General features: G+C 54.5%; 1 protein-coding gene across 2 annotated transcripts; it reads right to left on the reverse strand.

The window, feature by feature from the left end:
- Window positions 1-1,319: 1,319 nt before the first annotated feature.
- On the reverse strand, window positions 1,320-19,778 carry PIAS4 (protein inhibitor of activated STAT 4). Of its 2 annotated transcripts, none has more exons than XM_064734244.1 (11): window positions 19,674-19,778; window positions 15,699-16,128; window positions 9,625-9,709; window positions 8,305-8,346; window positions 7,927-8,017; window positions 7,520-7,648; window positions 7,331-7,436; window positions 4,692-4,765; window positions 4,112-4,272; window positions 2,399-2,529; window positions 1,320-1,964 (listed from the first exon to the last, which is right to left on the reverse strand). In XM_064734244.1, the coding sequence occupies exons 1-11, from the start codon at window positions 19,698-19,700 to the stop codon at window positions 1,759-1,761; spliced, it is 1,482 nt and encodes a 493-aa protein (XP_064590314.1). In that variant the 5' UTR covers window positions 19,701-19,778; the 3' UTR covers window positions 1,320-1,758. The 2 variants fall into 2 exon arrangements, with proteins under 2 accessions (XP_064590314.1, XP_064590315.1); XM_064734245.1 differs by lacking the exon at window positions 19,674-19,778 and adding an exon at window positions 19,337-19,479.
- Between the last annotated feature and the right edge of the window lie 173 nt (window positions 19,779-19,951).

Below are 19,951 nucleotides of genomic sequence, written 5' to 3' on the forward strand. Positions count from 1 at the left end.
GAGATAAAGGAGGATAAAGGGTTTGGGGTCTGGCAGTGCCCAGCAATACCAAGCCCCTCGGGGGTCTCAGGGCACACGGCCCCTGCTCCTCACCCAGCCCGGGGCAGCCCCAGCTCCCTGAGGGCTCTCCCGAGCTCCAGGGGGAAAAGCCAGCGAGGTCCAGAGCAAACCAGAGCCGGGAGGAGCCCGCGGGAACAGCAGAGCTGGCGCAGAGGCCGGGACAGAAACTCTCCAAGACAAAGTCAAAAAGGTGACGCTTCGCAAACTCAAAAGCAACAACGTTTTGCCACCAAAGAGCACAGGAGGAGCTTTGGCTCTGCGGCCAAAGGCTGGGACAGAGAAGTGGAGGGGCCGGAGCGGCGGCAGCGCCCGGGCCCCGCCCTCGCACCGCCCGCGACGGGCTCGGGACTCAAAGAAACCTGAATTGGAGTTACCGAGGTAGTTGGCTAAAAACTGAGATTCCCCCACCCGGCATCTTCTGCAAGGACCCCCCTGCCCTGCAACTGCTCATGGTGCCAGGTGTGCCCAGGCCTGGGGGTGGCCTGCAGGTCACTGTCCCCATCCCCAGGCCTGGGGGTGTCCCTGCAGGTCAGTGGGGGTGTCCCTGCAGGTCAGTGGGGGTGTCCCTGCAGGTCACAGCCACTGTCCCCAGGCCTGGGGGTGTCCCTGCAGGTCACTGTCCCCAGGCCTGGGGGTGTCCCTGCAGGTCACTGTCCCCATCCCTGGGTCTGGGGGTGTCCCTGCAGGTCAGTGGGGGTGTCCCTGCAGGTCACTGTCCCCACCCCGGGTCTGGGGGTGTCCCTGCAGGTCACTGTCCCCATCCCTGGGTCTGGGGGTGTCCCTGCAGGTCACTGTCCCCATCCCCGGGTCTGGGGCTGTCCCTGCAGGTCACGGCCGCCGCCTCCAGAACCAACCTCAACGAAAAGGGAATGCGCAGCCCTTGTCAGTCTTCAAAAACACCAAAGTTATTGCACTTCAAAAATACAACAGATCTGTGGTTCGAGCCCCCCCCCCTCCCACCCCCCGCCCCCCCCATGGCTTCTGCTCAACTAAAACGAGTCACTACTGCACAAACCTCTACACTTCCCTTGGGATTAGGTCAAAATTCCAAACGTGTCTCTTTACATGAGGTGCAGAGCTGCTGGAGCTCCGAGCTAGACCAGTGCCACTGCCAAGCGGGCATCTCCCCCCTGGCACCCCATGCCCCCAGTCCCACCCCTACAAACCCCCCTCTATCCTCTCTGGGCCATCCAACCCCCCCAGAGCCCTCCCCGCTCCCCCCTCCCGCCCCGCCCCGGACTCACACGTCCAGCAAAACCTTTAGATTAATTAAGGAATGATTAATTAACAAGAGGATCAAACTGCACACGGCTTTGGAGATGCAGGGTGGGTGTCCTGGAGGTGTGCAGGGAGCTCCCCCGATCCCGGGATCCAGGTGAGGGAGGATCCTGCCTGGCTTAAGACACTTTCTTTACTTCAGGCTCCAGTTCAGGGTCAGGCTCTGAGTGGGGTCGTTTTCCAACCAAGAAGCAGCTCAATGACTTTTGTTTTTTGTTTTGTTTGTGTCGTTTTTTGTTTTTTTTTTTTTTTTTTTTTCTTTTTTTCTCTCGTTTTAATGATTAATTTGGAATAGGAAAGTCACAGGAGATGAGGGAGGGAGGGAGATGAGGTGGGAGAGGACGTTCTCCCCCTCCTCCAGTTTAATAAGCACCAGAGTATTCAAGTCTGTCCGTTGGGAATTCCGAGCCGTGGCTGCAGTCAGCAGGCAGAGACTAAACCTTTCTCATAAGAGCAGCGTCGTTTGGGCTGGGGTCCCTCATCATCATCATCCTCCTCCTCATCCTCCTCCTCGTCCTCCTCCGAGGATGAGCTGTCCAGTGTTAAATCCACAACATCCGCCGGGGCTTTGCCGTTCTCGCCGGTGCCGTTGGCCGTGGCCAGGAGCCCGTTCACCTCCGAGGAACCTGGCACCAGGAGGAGGAGGAGGAGCTGAAACCAGCCCTGGCCAGCTCAGGGAGGGATCCAGCACCCCTGGCTGCTCAAGGGACAAGGGAAGGCTGCAGGGAGAGCTCAGAGCCTAAAGGGGCTGCAGGAGAGCTGGAGAGGGACTGGGGACAAGGCATGGAGGGACAGGACACAGGGAAGAGGGAATATTGGGGAGAAATTCCTCCTTGTGATGCCCTGGCACAGGTGCCCAGAGCAGCTGTGGCTGCCCCTGGATCCCTGGCAGTGCCCAAGGCCAGCCTGGACAGCGCTTGGGCAGTAGAAGGTGCAACCTGGGACCATGGAAGGTGTCCCTGCCATAGCAGGGGTGGCACTGGATGGTCCTGCAGGTCCCCTCCAACCCCAGCCATGCTGGAATTGTGTGATTTCCCCCAGGGTTTCCAGCCCTGCTCACCTAGAACCAGGATGGGACACTGGGGGCTGCAGCTCCGCTCCTTCTCGGCTCGGATGGGGCACCAGGAGCCATCCACCAGGTACTCGATCTCATCTGCATCTTCACATTCTGTCAGGATCTTGGACAGGAGCCTGCAGAGGGGACACAGGAGCTGTCACAGCCCTGGCAATCAGCAGGGTGTGTGCAGTGACCAAAGGAACCTGCTGCTGAGAGCCTTGGAGCCACGGACTTTATTCCCCATAAAACCAGTGCAGGTTCTGACTGTGCAAATCCATCCCAGCCCTTCCTGTCCATGCACCCAAATCATCAACTACCAGCTTAATTAGCTGCAATTAAAGACAGCTTTGCCTCTTCACCCAGGCTCCCAGGCACTGCTTCCAGGCAGGCCCTGCTGCCCCATCCCATGGGACATTCCCAGCAAGGCTTTAGCAAAAGGTGAGAGATCCTTTGGCATTGGGAACTCAGCAATCCAACCAGCAGCACTTCCCTTCCTTCCTAGTTTTATTTCCCAAATCTCCACAAGAGCCACCAGAACAACATTCCTGCATCAGGAACACCATGAAAATCCACCTGGAATGAGGTGTATTTTGTATTTCTCTGATTGCAGAGAAACTGGGCACTTGCTTCATTCCCTGTGTCCCAGCGTTTGCCTGGGATGTTTATTTGGAAATCCCTCCTGGACTTGAGCACTTCCCTTCAGGAGGAAGGAGAACTCTTTCCACTAAGAGTTCCAAGGTCAGGAGAACTTTGTGGCACCCCAGTGGGAGTTTCAGCTTTCCCCAGCTCCTGCAGGAATTGCTCCCACAGCCAATCCCATCATTAGCACAGCAACCACCAAACTGCAGCTCCCAAAAAGCTGAACAGGCCCTGAGGATGCCAGACCTGACCGAGCACCTCCCACCCTGCTCGGGAGCCTCGGGCTCTTTCAGCTTCCCTCCCTCACTCCCAGGCAATCTGGGAAGGACTTCACCCAACAGAACTGGCATCAAACCAGCCCTGAGCAGGGACCAAGGTCTGCTGAGCCCTCCCCAGGGCCATCCTGCTGCTCCTGGTGCAGGACACGGGCATGGCTGACCCGTGTGGGTCCCACAGTCCCACCCCTCACAGCTTCCCCTTCATCTCCCCCTGCCAGAGATCTCCAAGAACTGGATTTTCCTGTCAGGGCTGGCCAGGGGACAAAGCAAACAGGTTATCAGTGCTGAGGCTGCTCCAGGCTGCCTGCAAAGCCACAGCTCCTGGATCTGCCCAGGGCCCACACGGCAGCGACGCTGCAGGAGCCCTCGGTGAGGCTGGGACAGACTGGTCTGCTCACTGCCCTGTGCCAGGGCAGCTCAGCCACCCCAAACATCACCCCAAACTCTCCCTGCTCTTGAGGGAACCTGCAGTGGGGGCCAATCACACAGCCATGAGGGTGGAGACCATTTCCCAGCAGGCAGGAACCACGTGTGCTGTTCCACCAGCCCTGGTCAGTCTACAGAAGGCTCCCAGCATTTGGGGGCACAAAGGTGCTCCCAAACTCACCCCAAAAATGCTGCACCACAAGCCTGTTACCCCCCAGCACATTCCCACTTGCTCTAACACACCAAAACACTGAAACCAGAATATTATCCAGCAGCAGAATAAACTTTGAACAGTTTCAAAGTGAACTTCAACCAAGAGCTGGATGCTGCACCCAGCGGGGAAGGGCAAAGGGCAGAGAGGTGCAAAGCTCACCCATCAATGATGAGCTGGTCGTAGGGGGCAGGTTTGTCACACACAGGGCACATCCATGTGGGCTTTTTCTCATTCATCTGTAGGTAGAAGACGGCATCAAAGCACTGCAGGTGTGCACAGGTCTCGGCCCGGCACGGCACCGACAGGCGCATCTTCACCAGCTGTGGGGGCAGAGAGCAGAGCATCAGCCAGGACAGCGGGGAGGAACCCCAGATCCCCTCAGCAGGAAAAACATTTCATTTGGGAGTTGGTAAAGCTGCTCTGGGAGTATGGATTGGGTTCTTGACAAAAGCAGGCTAAAACAGAGCTGGAGCTGTTTGGTTCTGGATTAAACTGGGAGAGCTGGAGAGAGACTGGGGACACAGGATGGAGGGACAGGACACAGGGAGGGGTTCCCCACACCCTAGAGGGGATATTGGGAAGGTGCTGAGGCCCTGGCACAGAGTGGATCCCTGGCAGTGCCCAAGGCCAGGCTGGAGCAGCCTGGCACAGTGGGAGGTGTCCCTCTCTGTGTCACTGCATGGTTTAAGCTCCCTTCCAAGCCAAACCCCAAGCGCAGGAGGAGCCTGCAGGGTCTCACCGGACAGATGAGGGACACTCGGACCCCGGTGGTGGCGATTTCACTGTCAGGGTCCAGGCGTAGCTTCTCCTTCACTGCAGGGAGAGCAGAGGACACAGCATTGAACCAAAGGCAGCCTCAGCAGGACTGTGCAGCACAGGGGGAGCAGCTCAGCCAGCCCTGGGCTGTGTGTGGGGAGCACTTTCCCTGTCAGGCAGGGAATGTACCCTCTGGTACCTGGGGTTTAAGTTCCCTCCAGAGCAACCCCAAGCAGGGGAATAGTGTCTCACCACAAGGGACACGGACCCGGGGGGATAGTCAGCAGCTACTCTCTTCCTGCGACAAAACAGCATTACCAAAGGCAGCCTCCAGACTGTGGGCCCGGGGGAGCAGCTCAGCCAGCCCTGGGCTGTGTGTGGGGAGCACTTTCCCTGTCAGGCAGGGAATGAACACATGGACCTGGGGTTAATTCCCTCCTGAGCAGCAGCATTTGGGGAAATGTCTCCCCACAAGTGAGCAATCAGAGAGGGAAAGCACATCCCATCCTTCTGCCATCAGGTTATCAAGCCTCCTCCCAGCACTGCTGGGCTGCCACTCCTTGCCCTCACCACTGGCACCTCCCTTATTCCAGAACGTTCCACAGGAAGCACAAGCAGGCCCAGAGGTAGCCAGGCAGACAGCTCAGAGCGAGGCAGCCATGCAAGACCGGGCACAGCAGCCATCCAGCACAGGTCTGGCAAGAATCAGCCGTCAGCAAAGGAGGAATCCTGCCCCTGCTGCTGCAGCCTGAAAGCAAAACCCAGAGGAGCAGCAGGGAAATCAAAGCAAGCAGCAGATGGGCAGGTCCCACGTGTGCAGGTCCCACACCAAGGTGCAAAAATCAACAAAACCAGCTTTGAACTGCTCCCCAAGTCCTGAGGAGGAGCTGCTGCTCCCACTGCTGTCTGCAACTGCCTCTGACACTTCCATCACCGTTTTTCTTTGGAGCAAGTCAAGCATTTCTTTTGACCTTTTCAGATCATAACAAGATGTCTCCAGACAATGAGGCTGCATGCAGCTCCGCAACACCCAGCTTTAATTAGAGAGTGACTTCTCAGATGTGAAATTCCCAGGAGATTACAAGATTTGGGCTTGTTTTCCTCACATTAGGAGCCTTTTCATCCAAGCTTAATTTTTTATGAAGTTCTTTGTAAGAGCTCTCTCTGTGCATCAATTACTGGGAGACCTGGGAAGGAGAATTTTCTAGGATCTCCAGATCAGGATTTTGGATCCAAAGCCGTGATCTGTTCTCAGACACTGTTCCTGTATTAAGTTCTGCAGAATTTTATGCAAAGCAAGATGAGTCAGCAGTGAGATGTGACTGAAGCCAAAGGGCAGCTTCAGTGACAGAGAATTATTTGCAGAGCAGACCAGAGCTAGAAAAGCAAAGTTTAGGATCTCCTCAGGCTGGCCAGTTTGGGATATCCAAACAACTTCCAAGCATGAAAACATGAAGGAGCTGAAGTAAGACACTGCTCTTATTTGGTTTTCTCTAAAGTCACCAAATACAACTGATCCTGCCTGAAATGCAGGTGCCTGCAGGCTGGACACACCTGGAGCCATCACCTTCCCTGGGAGCTGCCACCCACCCCCAAGGCTGGCAGGCTGAGGAAGCTCAGCCTGGAGAAGAGAAGGTTGAGTGGAGACCTCCCAGAACATTCCAGTCCCTGGAGGGGCTCCAGGGATGCTGGAAAGGGGCTCTGCATTGGGAGCTGTACTGACAGCACAAGGGGGAATGGCTTGAAGAGAGGAAATTGGGGTTAAGATGTGCAGGAGAAATTCCTCCCTGTGGGCAGGCCCTGGCACAGGTGCCCAGAGCAGCCCCTGGATCCCTGGCAGTGCCCAGGGCCAGGCTGGACACTGGGGACAGTGGGAGTGTCCCTGCCATGGCAGGGGTGGCACTGGATGAGCTTTAAGGTCCTTCCAACCCAAACTATGCTGGGATTCCCTGGCATTTCTTGTCCTTGGGAGGAGTTCTCCAGGATCTGGGCAGTTTTAAAGACCATCAGGATCACGGGGTCAGCTCTCCCACGCAGAATGAAACAGTGAGAAGGTTTTGTCCAGCAACATGAGAAACTGGGGATCTTCCACACTCATGAGCTCCAAGTCAGAGTCCACCTTGGAAAAGCACCTTCCCCTCATTTCCAGTAATTTTTACATGAGCCTCATACCAGGAGGATTTACCTGAGTGGTTTGGGATAAGCATCTCTGGGGACCATCTCTTCTCTGAAGCTCTCAAGGCAAATCAAAGTGCTGCTGGTGACATCCCAGTGCCACCCCAAGGAGTGCCAGGGCCTGGGGCAGCAGGACATTGTCACCAGGATCCCTCGCTCCAGCAATGTCCTTTGGGAATCCCGAGGTCAGTGCTGCTCAGACTGACTCAGCTGAAGGCATGAAGCCCTTCCAGTGACACCGACAGCGGCACAAATCCTACATCCACCTACAGGGAGAGCCACCAGAACCACGGCTTTGGGGTGACCTCCCACGGCTCACACACAGCTCTGCAAGTCTGTTCAGATAAAAAGTGGGGGTTTACACAGCTGGAGGGGAGCACGGGTGTGCAAGGTGGTGGTTGCTCCCCAGCAGGCTGCAGACAGGCAGGCCCCTCCTCAGCCACTCACCCAGCGCTTTGCAGAGCTCCGGGTGCTTGATGCCGATGGTTTTCAACCTCTGCAGCAGCTCTGCTGAGGTCATCTGCCGCACCAGGTACAGCCCCACCGAGTAGCTCTGGGGAGACAGAGGGAGGAGAGGATGAGGAGGCTGCTCTGCAGGGCTGCCTGGGCGGCCCTGGGCGCTCCCTGGGCTCTCACCTTGCCGTAGTTGCCCCAGGTGACCGTGATGCGGTTGGTGGCCGCTGACAGGTACATGAGGTGGGTGAGGTTGATGGGCCTGCAGGGCCTCTTGGGTTCCACCCCGGGTTTGTTTGAGGGGTAGTAGCCCTAGAGCAGGAAGATGAAATAATAGTTATTATTTTACTCAAGGTACATTTGTTGATCAGCTCCATTAAAGTGCACTCTCAGGGATGGGGGGAAGGAGCTGAGTACAGCTGCAGCACAATTAAACAGCATCGAGCCTTTATACAGAACAGCTCGTTAACAACATGGCTAATCCATGAAAAAATTAGCTTTAACCTCAGCAGTGCACTTCTATAGTGTGGCAGAGCCATTTCCTTCCCCACTCCCCGAATCTCCCCCAGCTTTCCCTCGGCAGCGCTCACCGGCACGGAGCAGTAGCTGTGGTTCACCTTGACGGCGATGTTGGGAGGGTACTGATCCTCCTGGGGGGAACTGGTGTCTGTGTAGCAGATTCTGGGCAGAAACAACACATCCCATAATATCCCACCACTCTGCACAGCCCCATCCCAATCCCATCCCAATCCCATCCCAATCCCAACCCACGCTCCCTCAGCAGAGCCCATCCAGGGGCGACTCTGCTGTTTCTGCTCCAGGTTCAAAAGTGGAATTTAAGAGGCCCAAGAACAAAAAGTTCATTGGAAATTCTCTCTGGAGCCATGAAATCCATGTTGGAACTTGCTGGAACATTCCCTCCTCCCCTGCTCTGCCCCTGATGTTCAATGAGCCCAGCCCAGACCTACCTGAGCACCACCTGAACCGATTTCACGCCAGGTTGCAACTCCCTGATAAATGAAAGAACAGAAAACTTCAAATTAATTATGTAAAAAAAAAATCCCCACCCCCAAAAGAATCACCCAAAGCAGCTGCCAGACTCAAGAACTTCAGTTGTTCCTAATTTTTTTAAATAGAACTTCAAAAAATTACCTCCCAGAACTTTATTTAAATTGTACAATTCCCCTTGCAAATATCAGTGGTTCTGTAATTATTATTTTTTTTTTCCTGATGCACCAACTCACAGCTTTTCTCTGGGTTTTTAAAACTGCTCAGGAGCCTTCTGGTGATTTGTGAGAATTTATAAAAACTGGGTTTTAAGGTCAGGTTTACCTGACTGTGTTCAAGACTCTCTGTGTTTAATTATTCAGCTGAAGCTGCTCATGCAAACCAAGGGACTGAATATTAAGGCCCCACTGTGAATATTGCAGCCTCCATCAGGGGCTGTTCCTGACAGGATTTTAACTGCAATCAGGAAAGAAAAGGAAGACACAACAAGGATGTTTTACCAGGAGGCAAAATAACCAAGATATTCTTCCTCCAGCTCTTTAATTGATGAGAAAGACGAATAGTCAAAGGTTTTGTTAATTTGGAGAATTCTTGCATAAGGAGTCAGCTAGAAACCTCGTGCACTGCCACTCTGAGGGACCTTGTTGCCTCAAAGTTCATACATTCTGCACGGGCACCAACTGGCATCAGGACATCAGTGCACTTGACAACTGGATCAGGACATCGGGCACTTGACATGTGATCTGGACATTCAGTGCACCTGGACCAAATGGATATTTGGCACTCATGCCCTGGCACACCTGGTTCAGCGAGTGCTCTTCTGCTCTGTGCTTCCACTCCTGGAAATTGTTCCTCAGAATCCAGTTTGATTACATCTGACAGAGGTCAGGGTAAATCCTGATCCCAGCTGGTTCCTCCCCACCAAGGAAGTTCCTTTCAGATGCAAAGAGCTGCACACTCTGCCTTCTGAACCCGGCCCCAGGAAAGGCTGCACACACTCACAGCAGCAGCTCAGCAGAGAATTCAGCTCATCCAGGAGCTCATCCCCATTTTCCTGCCCAAATGCACCATTCCAGAGGGAGATTAGAGCAGCACAAGTGCAACTTAAGGAGCTGCATGGGGAATTTGCAGCTCCCACTGCCCCCAGAGCTTTTGCTGTACACGAGGAGCAGCCTGGTGTCCTCACCCAGAGAACAAAAGCTTCCCCAGCAGGGAGCACTGGGAGTGATGGAATGGTGCAGCTGCATTTTCTGCAGCTGTTAATGCCCAGTGAGGAGTACCTGGAATTTCTGATCAGCTCCACTTGTCTTGGTGTTAACGCAAAAATGCACGGGCTTTCCTGAAGCTTCTCATTATTCTGTGGGACTGAGGAGGGAAGAAAAGAGCGTCCATCAAACTGAGACCACGAGGTGATTGCTATGCTCTGTTTGTCTCCAAGTCTTGTTTTCTCCCACACCCCAGAACTGCAGTTTTCACCTGTTTTGGTAATTCTGCTTTGATTAAAGCTTTGCTCATTTATTCTCACTGTTCAGTGATCAGCACAGGCTTTGGATTTGATTTTTCTCCTTTTTAAATTATTTTTTCAAGAGCCATCAGCTCAGCACATCAGTGGTGTCACAGTGTGACCACATCCTCAAGAAGCCCAAGAGGAGACCTGAGCCTGACCCAAAAGCCCAAAACCAACCCAGCCAGAGCAGGAGGCTTCTGGAAAAGAAAGAAAACAAGCCCAGCAACACAAACGATTAGCTCAGATAATGAAAAAGCAACACAAAAAGCAGCTGGAAGAGACAAAACACGACTTCAAACCCCCTGACCTTGAGGGTGGGACAGCAGCTCACCCTCAGAGGGGCTGGAGAGAGCCCAGCATGAACTGGGGCCTTCTGCACACTGAGAATTTGAACATCAAATTTAATGCATTTAATGTGGGGAAGATGAAGTTTGAGACCTGGGAAACTTTTGGTGCAAGCTGTGCTTCAACCCAAACACGTTTTATATTTTTATTTTCAGTTTTGTGTCTCTAAGCAAAGTTCAGAGCCTGAGCTGCTGAAAGGCACGGGAGGAACACAAAGAGGAAGTGCTAAAACAGCTTTTTAAAAATCATTTAGCAGGAATTGGGTGTTTTGCTTTGTCTCACTTCCATTGCATGGTTACTCAAAGCCACCAGGAGTTCAGAAGGAGGAAAATGCACTTTTGTATGAAAAAGAGGAGATGAAGGAAGGATAAAACCTCAGCAGCTCTTGGAAGACCTGGTGACAACTTGAGTCACTCCAGGTGCTTCCCCTCTGGTCCCTTTTCTGCTTTAAAAATGCAAATGGAACCTACAAAAATACATTTCAGAAGTAAGAATTAAGATATCTTTGTGGAACTTTCTGTTTAATTCCAGTTTCCGCCCAAATATCTCCTGACAAAAACAACCAGCAGAAAGTAAAACATTTCACGAGGTATTTTCAGCAAAGTGATGACTGACAAGGACAACAACAAAAAGTAATTTTAACGTTTCTGATTAAGAAACTGCCAACAAACTGAGCCCTGCTGATTGTTCAGCCACACAAAGACAAAGCAAAGCTGATTAGGAAAAGCGAGAAGCTGCTCACGGTTTGTTTTGCATTTTTGTCAGCTCGCTCTTTATACAGAAACCAAACTGCTGCTGGAATGGAAACCCAGAATGGGAGGTGCAGCCTGCTCAGGTGGGAGAGCTGAAGCTCCCAGGCTGCACAGAAAGCCAGGCAGGGAAATCAGGGAGAGCCCTGCAGGGCCTGCCTGGCCCAGGGGAGCAGGGCCCAGGCTGCGATTAATGAGCAGGGCAGGGACATCCAGCGGCACCTGGAACCAAATGGGATAATCTGGGGACATTCAGTGGCACCTGGAACCAAATGGGATAATCTGGGGACATCCAGTGGCACCTGGAACCAAACCTGAGAATCTGGGGACATTCAGCGGCACCTGGAACCAAATGGGATAACCTGGGGACATCCAGTGGCACCTTGGAACCAAATCTGGTGATTAGGGGACATCCAGTGGCACCCTGGCAATCAGGGGACATCCAGTGGCACCCTGGAACTAAATGTGATAATCTGGGGACATTCAGTGGCACCTGGAACCAAATCTGGTGATCAGGGGACATTCAGTGGCACCTGGAACCAAACCTGGCAATCAGGGGACATTCAGTGGCACCTGGAACCAAACCTGAGAACCAGGGGACATTCAGTGGCACCCTGGAACCAAATGGGATAATCTGGGGACATCCAGCGGCACCTGGAACCAAACCTGGTGATCTGGGGACATTCAGTGGCACCCTGGCACCAAACCTGGCAATCAGGGACATTCAGTGGCACCTTGGACCAAACCTGGTGATCAGGGACATTCAGTGGCACTTTGGAACCAAATGTGATAATCTGGGGACATTCAGTGGCACCTGGAACCAAACCTGATAATCAGGGACATTCAGTGGCACCTTGGACCAAACCTGTGACCAGGGGACATTCAGTGGCACCTGGAACCAAATGGGATAACCTGGGGACATCCAGTGGCACCCTGGTGATCAGGGGACATTCAGTGGCACCTTGGAAACAAACCTGGTGATCAGGGAACATTCAGTGGCACCTGGAACCAAACCTGGGAATGAGGGGACATCCAGGGGCACCTGGAACCAAATGTGATAATCTGGGGACATTCAGTGGCACCCTGGAACCAAATGTGATAATCTGGGGACATTCAGTGGCACCTTGGAACCAAATGTGATAATCTGGGGACATTCAGTGGCACCTGGAACCAAACCTGAGAACCAGGGGACATTCAGTGGCACCTTGGAACAAACCTGGTGATCAGGGGACATTCAGTGGCTCCCTGGAACCAAACCTGAGAATCTGGGGATATTCAGTGGCACCCTGGAACCAAATGTGATAATCTGGGGACATTCAGTGGCACCTTGGAAACAAACCTGGTGATCAGGGAACATTCAGTGGCACCTGGAACCAAATGTGATAACCTGGGGACATCCAGTGGCACCTGGAACCAAACCTGGCGATCAGGGGACATTCAGTGGCACCCTGGTGATCTGGGGACATTCAGTGGCACCCTGGTACCAAACCTGAGAACCAGGGGACATTCAGTGGCACCTTGGAACAAACCTGGTGATCAGGGGACATTCAGTGGCTCCCTGGAACCAAACCTGAGAATCTGGGGATATTCAGTGGCACCCTGGAACCAAATGTGATAACCTGGGGACATCCAGTGGCACCTGGAACCAAACCTGGTGATCAGGGGACATTCAGTGGCACCTGGAACCAAATGTGAGAATCTGGGGACATTCAGTGGCACCTGGAACCAAATGGGATAATCTGGGGACATTCAGTGGCACCTGGAACCAAATGTGATAACCTGGGGACATTCAGTGGCACCTTGGAACCAAATGTGATAATCTGGGGACATTCAGTGGCACCTGGAACCAAACCTGGGGGATCAGGGGACATCCAATGGCACCTTGGGACCAAATGTGATAATCTGGGGACATCCAGTGGCACCTTGGAACAAACCTGGTGATCAAGGAACATCCAGTGGCACCTTGGAACCAAACCTGAGAATCTGGGGACATTCAGTGGCACCTGGTACCAAACCTGGTGATCGGGGGACATACAGTGGCACCTGGAACCAAATGTGATAATCTGGGGACATCCAGTGGCACCTGGAACAAACCTGAGAACCAGGGGACATTCAGTGGCACCTTGGAACCAAATGTGATAATCTGGGGACATTCAGTGGCACCTTGGAACCAAATGTGATAATCTGGGGACATTCAGTGGCACCCTGGCAATCTGGGGACTTTCAGTGGCACCTGGAACCAAATGGGATAATCTGGGGACATTCAGTGGCACCTGGAACCAAATGGGATAATCTGGGGACATTCAGTGGCACCTGGAACCAAACCTGGTGATCTGGGGACATTCAGTGGCACCCTGGCAATCAGGGGACATTCAGTGGCACCCTGGAACTAAATGTGATAATCTGGGGACATCCAGTGGCACCTGGAACCAAACCTGGCGATCAGGGGACATTCAGTGGCACCCTGGTGATCTGGGGACATTCAGTGGCACCCTGGTACCAAACCTGGTGATCAGGGGACATTCAGTGGCACCTGGCACCAAACCTGGTATTCCCAGCGAGTGCATCTTCTGCCCCTGGGTGCTTCCACCTCCTGGAAATTTGTTTTCCTTCAGAATCCCAGATTGGAATTGCTGCCTAACACACATTTAACACCGAGCAAACCATTCCCCACACAATTATCAGGTTTGAGCTTGACTCTGTCACCACTCAGCTGCTTTGTCACAGCATTAACGCCTTCAAACGAAGAAGAAATTATATAAAATCTGACTAATTAGACCTTTATCTTTTTGTTTCTGCACAATCAAATCTTTATCTATTTTTTCCCCAAGCCACAACAAATATATTTTCAGCAAAGCCAGACCAGCTCAAGTTGTAGAATCATTGGTGGAGAATTCTGACATTACCACACGAATTTGTGAGACACTCAGCAGAACTCAACTTCTCTGGACACGCTGAATTTGCCACCAGAACATTCTATTTACCATCAGTTAACAACATTCTTTGTTTCTCCAAATTCAATAATGAAAAATCAGTCTCCACATCCCAAATTAAATAATGAGAAATCAGTCTCCACATCCCAAATTACATAATGAGAAATCAGTCTCCACATCCCAAATTACATAATGAGAAATCAGTCTCCACATCCCAAATTAAATAATGAGAAATCAGTTTCCACACCCCAGGGAAAAAGCTCTTCCAGTTTTACTGGTTACCCCTCAAAACACACAGCACCACACACAAATAACTGTGACAAGCACACAAAATAAAGGTCAAAAATACAGTTTGAAGTGTTGCCACCCTCCTTTACCCATAGGATGCCTCAGGTCAGGGGTTTTTAGTGCTGGAAACATTCCAGCATTAGTGTGGAATATGGCTCCACAGGCCACAGGAAGCAAACAAGGTGGGATTCCAAAGTGAGCACGTTCCAGGTCTGAGGAAAATCCCAGGGTTTGGATTGGGAAGGACCTGAAGGATCCTCCCCATGCCAGCCCACAGGCCCCAGGCTGGCCTTGGGCACTGCCAGGGCAGCCACAGCCTCCCCTGCCCACCCTCACAGGGAGGAACTGCTCCCCAATATCCCAGCTCAATCTTTCCTCTTTTAGTTTGGAACCATTCCCCCTTTCCCAGCACTCTGTAAAAAGCTGCTCGCCCTCTTTTATCAACCTTTAAGCCCAGAGATCAACATTTCTCTGTAAATTCTGAGTATGTGGGGAGAGAGAGGGGGGAAAGAGAAGAGAGAGAGAGAGAAAGAGGAAAAGGGGGGAAAGAAAAGGAAAGAGAAAGAGGAGAAAGATGAAGGGGGAAGAAAGAAGAGAAAGGGGGGAAGGAAAGAGAAAGAGGAAAGGAGAAGAAGAGAAGGGGGAAAGAGAAAGAAGAAGAAAGGGGAAGAAGAGAGAGAGAAAAGGGGGAAAAGAGAAGACAGAGAAAAGGGGGGAAAGAGAAGACAGAGAAAAGGGGGGAAAAGAGAAGACAGAGAAAAGGGGGAAAAAGAAAAGAAAGAGAAAAGGGGGGAAAGACAAGACAGAGAAAAGGGGGGAAAGAGAAGACAGAGAAAAGGGGGAAAAGAGAAGACAGAGAAAAGGGGGGAAAGAGAAGACAGAGAAAAGGGGGAAAAGAAAAGAGAGAAAAGGGGGGAAAGAGAAGACAGAGAAAAGGGGGAAAAAGAAAAGAAAGAGAAAAGGGGGAAAGACAGAGAAAAGGGGGGAAAAGAGAAGACAGAAAAGGGGGGAAAGAAGAGAAAAGGAAAGGGACAAGAAAAGGGGGGAAAAGAGAAGACAGAGAAAGGAAAAGAAAAGAAAGAAAAGGGGAAAGAAGAGAAAAGAAAAGAAAGAGAGAAAAGGGGGGAAAAGAGAGAAAGAAAAGGGGGGAAAAGAGGAAGAGAAAGGGGAAAAGAAAGAAGAGAAAAGGGGAAAGACAGAGAAAAGGGGGAAAGAGGACAGAAAAGGGGGAAAAGAGAAGACAAGAAAAGGGGGAAAAGAGAAGACAGAAAAAGGGGGAAAAGAAGAGAAGAAAAAAAGAGAAGAAAAGGGGGGAAAAGAGAGAAAGCAGGGAAAAAGAGAGAGAAAGCAGGGAAAGAGAAAGAGAAGGAAGGAGAGAAGGCTCCCACCACCCCATCCATCAGCCTCTCCTGCCACAAAACTTTAGAAACTCCTTAAAAACACAACTTATTCATCAACTTTATTCAACTTCTACCTCACTTATCACCTTTATTCAACTTACACCCTATTCACCAACACCCCCCCAGACTCACCTAACTCTGTGGGCTTCAACAGCTCGTCCAGCGTGGTATAAAAGGGCAGCTTGACCAAGCGAACCTCGGGCTTGGCCACTTTGGGGGGCAACCTGCCCAGTCCGTTCAGGTATTTGCCGTAGAGGGCAGGGTAGTCGATGCTGGCGGCGGGCAGGCTGCGGGCCACGGCGCCGCCGCGCTCGTACGAGGAGTGCAGCGGCAGCGCCTCGGCACGGGGCGGCGCCGGCGGCGGCGGAGCCACCTCCGAGCCCTTCTTGTTGTAGCGAGTCTCGTAGAGCTCCTTGATCTTCTTGAACACCTCGGGGCTGCAGTCAAACTGGACCAGCTGCAAAGCTCGGGTCACTAGTTCGTGTTTTAGTCCGCTTTTACTCCTGCCAACAAAACCCAGCAACATCTGAAGATCTGAGACTCGGAAACTCATCACCATGTTCTGGGGGATAAAAAATTAAAAGATGTTCTCATAGTTATAAAAGGCAAAGGTTTAGTTGTCACTTTAGAACTACAAGGCAAGATATTTAAAATTTCCCCCTCAAAGAAAGACCCCAAACGTGTCTGAACCCGCTGCTGTCGCCTGGTTTTGGTGCCCATTTCTTGGTTGAACACAGAGATCACCCACGGATGGACAAAACCACAAGCACAGGCACCAAATGACTCCAAAATCACTTGGATAGGGGCTAAGCATCCTCAGGACAGCTCAGCTCAAAGGCCTAAAGCAGAGAAGAGCTCACGGACTCCTGCAGCAGCCTGAGCATCCAGAATTCCCAGAGAAATGTGGAAAACTTCATCCCAAATGGTGCCAGGGCAAGGCACAGGGAGGAAATCAAAATAACACAAACTGGGGCCACCAATCCTGGATTTCTGGATGGGAAAAGCCCTCCAGGATCCTCCCTACATCCACAGGATCTTTAAAAGCCCCCACGTGTTGTGGAGTGTGATTACTGAAGGGAGCAGTGTGTTCCCAGGAGAACAATGCTGAGATCCCAGCCTTGCAATTATCAAATTCAGTGTCTGATAAGCAGCAAAACCCAGCTCAGGGCTGGAACCGTCAGCAAAGGCCACAAGGCAAGTTCCCATCAGGAACCAGGAATTCTTCCACAGCTCCAGGCTGGCATTTCAGATCCCCAAACAGCCTGAAAATTGCAAAGAAGCAGCTAATAAAGTCCATGGGCTGGAAAATTCAAATAAACTCCACACATATTCACTCCACATCCTTCCTGTTTGTGGGGAAATTCAACAAGAAACCCCACAAAAAAAAAAAAAAAAATCCAGCAGATCTTCCCCAACCTCTACCCAACTCTTGAATCAATAATTAAAAAGAAAGCATAAAAGATAATCTAACAGTCTTATAATTTCCTGGAATAAAGCAGCTACAGATTTTTTATTTCTTTTTTAATTAAGAAATCTACAACTGTTTCCAGAAACATTTCACAGCCACTTTTGGATGTGTGGGAATTAGATGAGAGAGAAAAATGCCATTTGATTTTCTCCTTTTCCCTCACATATGTCATTTCATCTGAAACCCCAAAAGCTGTTATGTCACTGTCTGCAGTTAGAACTTTGGGAGTCGTGATGAGTCCCAAAATATCCCTGATGAGGGGAAAAAAGACTGATGACTAAAGAGGAGAGAAAAGATGTTTAATTGCCAGAAAGTCAGAATTTCAGAGGCCTGCATTCATGGTGCTGCTCCAGCACACACCACCTGTGAAATCCTGGAGAAATCTACTTTGTGCCTCACTTTTGTTCAACTCAAAAATAGAATCGGGATCATTAAGGGTGGAAAAGACCTCCAAGATCATCAAGTCTGATGAAATCCCACCAGGATCATTAAAGTGTGCTAGGAAATGGAGAGAACCTTGCTGTCCCCGAGGGATTCGGGGATAAAAGGTGCATTTGGAAAGATAAATTCATCAAGACACAGCAGCAGGAGGTGCCAGGGCATCCCAGGAGCTCCCTGTGGGAATTGCTCCTGGAGCCTCACCCAGGACTCTCGGCCTGCAAAGCGGAGCTGGAGCCCAGAATTTCCATTTTGAACAGGAATTACAGAGGCGAATGAGATTCCGTGCGAGCAAACACAACAATCAATGCGCCCTCAGAATCGGACGCTAAGCCCACACCGGGCCACGCTGCGAGCCACGGGGCACACGGAGTCGACACCCCGGCAGGGGTTGCCCCGAGCCCCACACCGGGACGGCTCTGAGCCCCCACACCGGGCACCCGGCTCCCCACACCGGGCACGCCCCGGCCTCCCACACCGGGCACGGCTCGAGCCCCACACCGGGCACGGCCCCGCCCGCCACCCACACCGGGCACGGCCCCGAGCCCCCCACACCGGGCACGCCTGAGCCCCCACACGGGCACCGAGCCACCGGGCACGGCCCCGGCGCCACCACACCGGGCACCAGCCCCACACCGGGCACGGCTCTGAGCCCCACACCACCGGGCCAACCGGGCACGGCCTGGCCCACACCGGGCACGGCATGCCCACACACGGGCACGGTCCCGGGCCCCACACCCCGGGGCACGGCTCTGAGCCCACACCGGGCACGGCTGAGCCTACACCGGGCACGGCCCCGGGCACGGCTCTGAGCCCACACCGGGCACGGCTCTGAGCCCACACCGGGCACGGCTGAGCCCACACCGGGCACGGCCCCGAGCCCCCCACACCGGGCACGGCTCTGAGCCCACACCGGGCACGGCTCCGAGCCCCCCACGCCCGAGCAGGCACGGCTGAGCCCACACCGGGCACGGCTCCGAGCCCCACACAGCACCGGGCACGGCTCGAGCCCAACACCGGGCCCCGAGCCCAACCCCGGGCCCGGCCCACGGCACCCCGAGCCCCACACACCGGGCACGGCCCCGGCCCCCACACCGGGCACGGCTCCGGGCCCCCCACACAGGGCACGGCTCTGAGCCCCCCACACCGGGCACGGCCCCGAGCCCACACCGGGCACGGCCCTGAGCCCCACACACCGGGCACGGCCCCGAGCCCCACACCGGGCACGGCCCCGAGCCCCACACCGGGCACGGCTCCGAGCCCCACACCGGGCACGGCTCTGAGCCCACACCGGGCACGGCCCCGAGCCCCACACCGGGCACGGCCCCGGGCCCCCCACACCGGGCACGGCTCCGAGCCCCCCACACCGGGCACGGCCCCAGGCCCCCCAGGGACGGCACAGACCCCACCGGGGACGGCTCCGGGCCCCCAAAGCCTCTGCGGCCACCGCGGTGCTCGGGGAGCGCTCCGGGACCGCACGGGCAGGGCAGAGCCCCCCAAAACTCCGCTCCCGCCATGACGGCCATGCAGCCCCATCCCCGCCGAGGGGCTGCTCGGGGAGCGCTGCCCGGGAACACTCCAGGGAACACTCCAGGGAACCCTTCCAGAGAACGCTCCCCGGCCACTGCCGTTGCTCCGTAACCGCCCTCAGCACCGGCTGCCCCCGGCCGCTGCCCCGGCTCCCTCAGAACCGGGATCCCGAGGGGACCGGGAAAGCTCCCGGTGCTTCCCGCGGCACGAAGCGCCTTGGAAACACAACTCCGAGCGTGGATTCGCTTCACCCATCCCAGAGGAGCCCTGCGGCCGCCTCCAGCCCCGGCAGTGCCGGTCCCAGCGGTGCCCCGAGCCCCGGACAGCTCCGCACCGAGCGCTCAGCCCCGGGAGGGCAGCGGGACCGGCCCGGGGGGCGCGGGCGCAGCAACAGCGCTCCTGGATCCCGGCAGTGAGCGGGGCAGGCCCGCGGCGGGGGCAGCCCCGAGGAGGGCGGGCAGCACCACGGCCCGGTTCGGCCCCGGGAGGTCCGGCGGGGGCTGCGGCCCTGAGGCCGGGGCGGGGCAGTCTCTGAGGTAAAAAGGCGAGGGGAAGGCCCCAGAGTGCCGCCCCCGCGGTTCGCAGCGCCGCCTCCCGCCTTCCCTCCGCGCCGGGAGCCGCCCGGTGCCTGCCGGGCCCCGCGGGCGGGGCGGCGGCGCCGCTTCCCTCACCTTCGCCTCCACCAGCTCCGCCGCCATCTTGGGCCTCCAGCGTCCACCGCGCCGGCCGCCGCCGCCGCCGGGTCACGTGACGCCCTCGCGCCGGCGGGAGGGCGGGGCCGCGCCGCCAGCGCCGCCCAATCGGCGCGCGCGCTCCTCGCTCCCCGGCCACGCCCAGCGAACCACGCCCTGCCAGGCCACGCCTCCCCGGGAGTCTTAAAGGGGCCGCGCTCCGCTAAACCGGGGGAACGGCGGCGGGAGCGGGGCTGGGAGCGGTGGACGCTGGGATG

Source organism: Zonotrichia leucophrys, chromosome 28 (assembly GCF_028769735.1).
Source record: "Zonotrichia leucophrys gambelii isolate GWCS_2022_RI chromosome 28, RI_Zleu_2.0, whole genome shotgun sequence".
In the NCBI taxonomy this organism is placed as follows: domain Eukaryota; kingdom Metazoa; phylum Chordata; class Aves; order Passeriformes; family Passerellidae; genus Zonotrichia; species Zonotrichia leucophrys.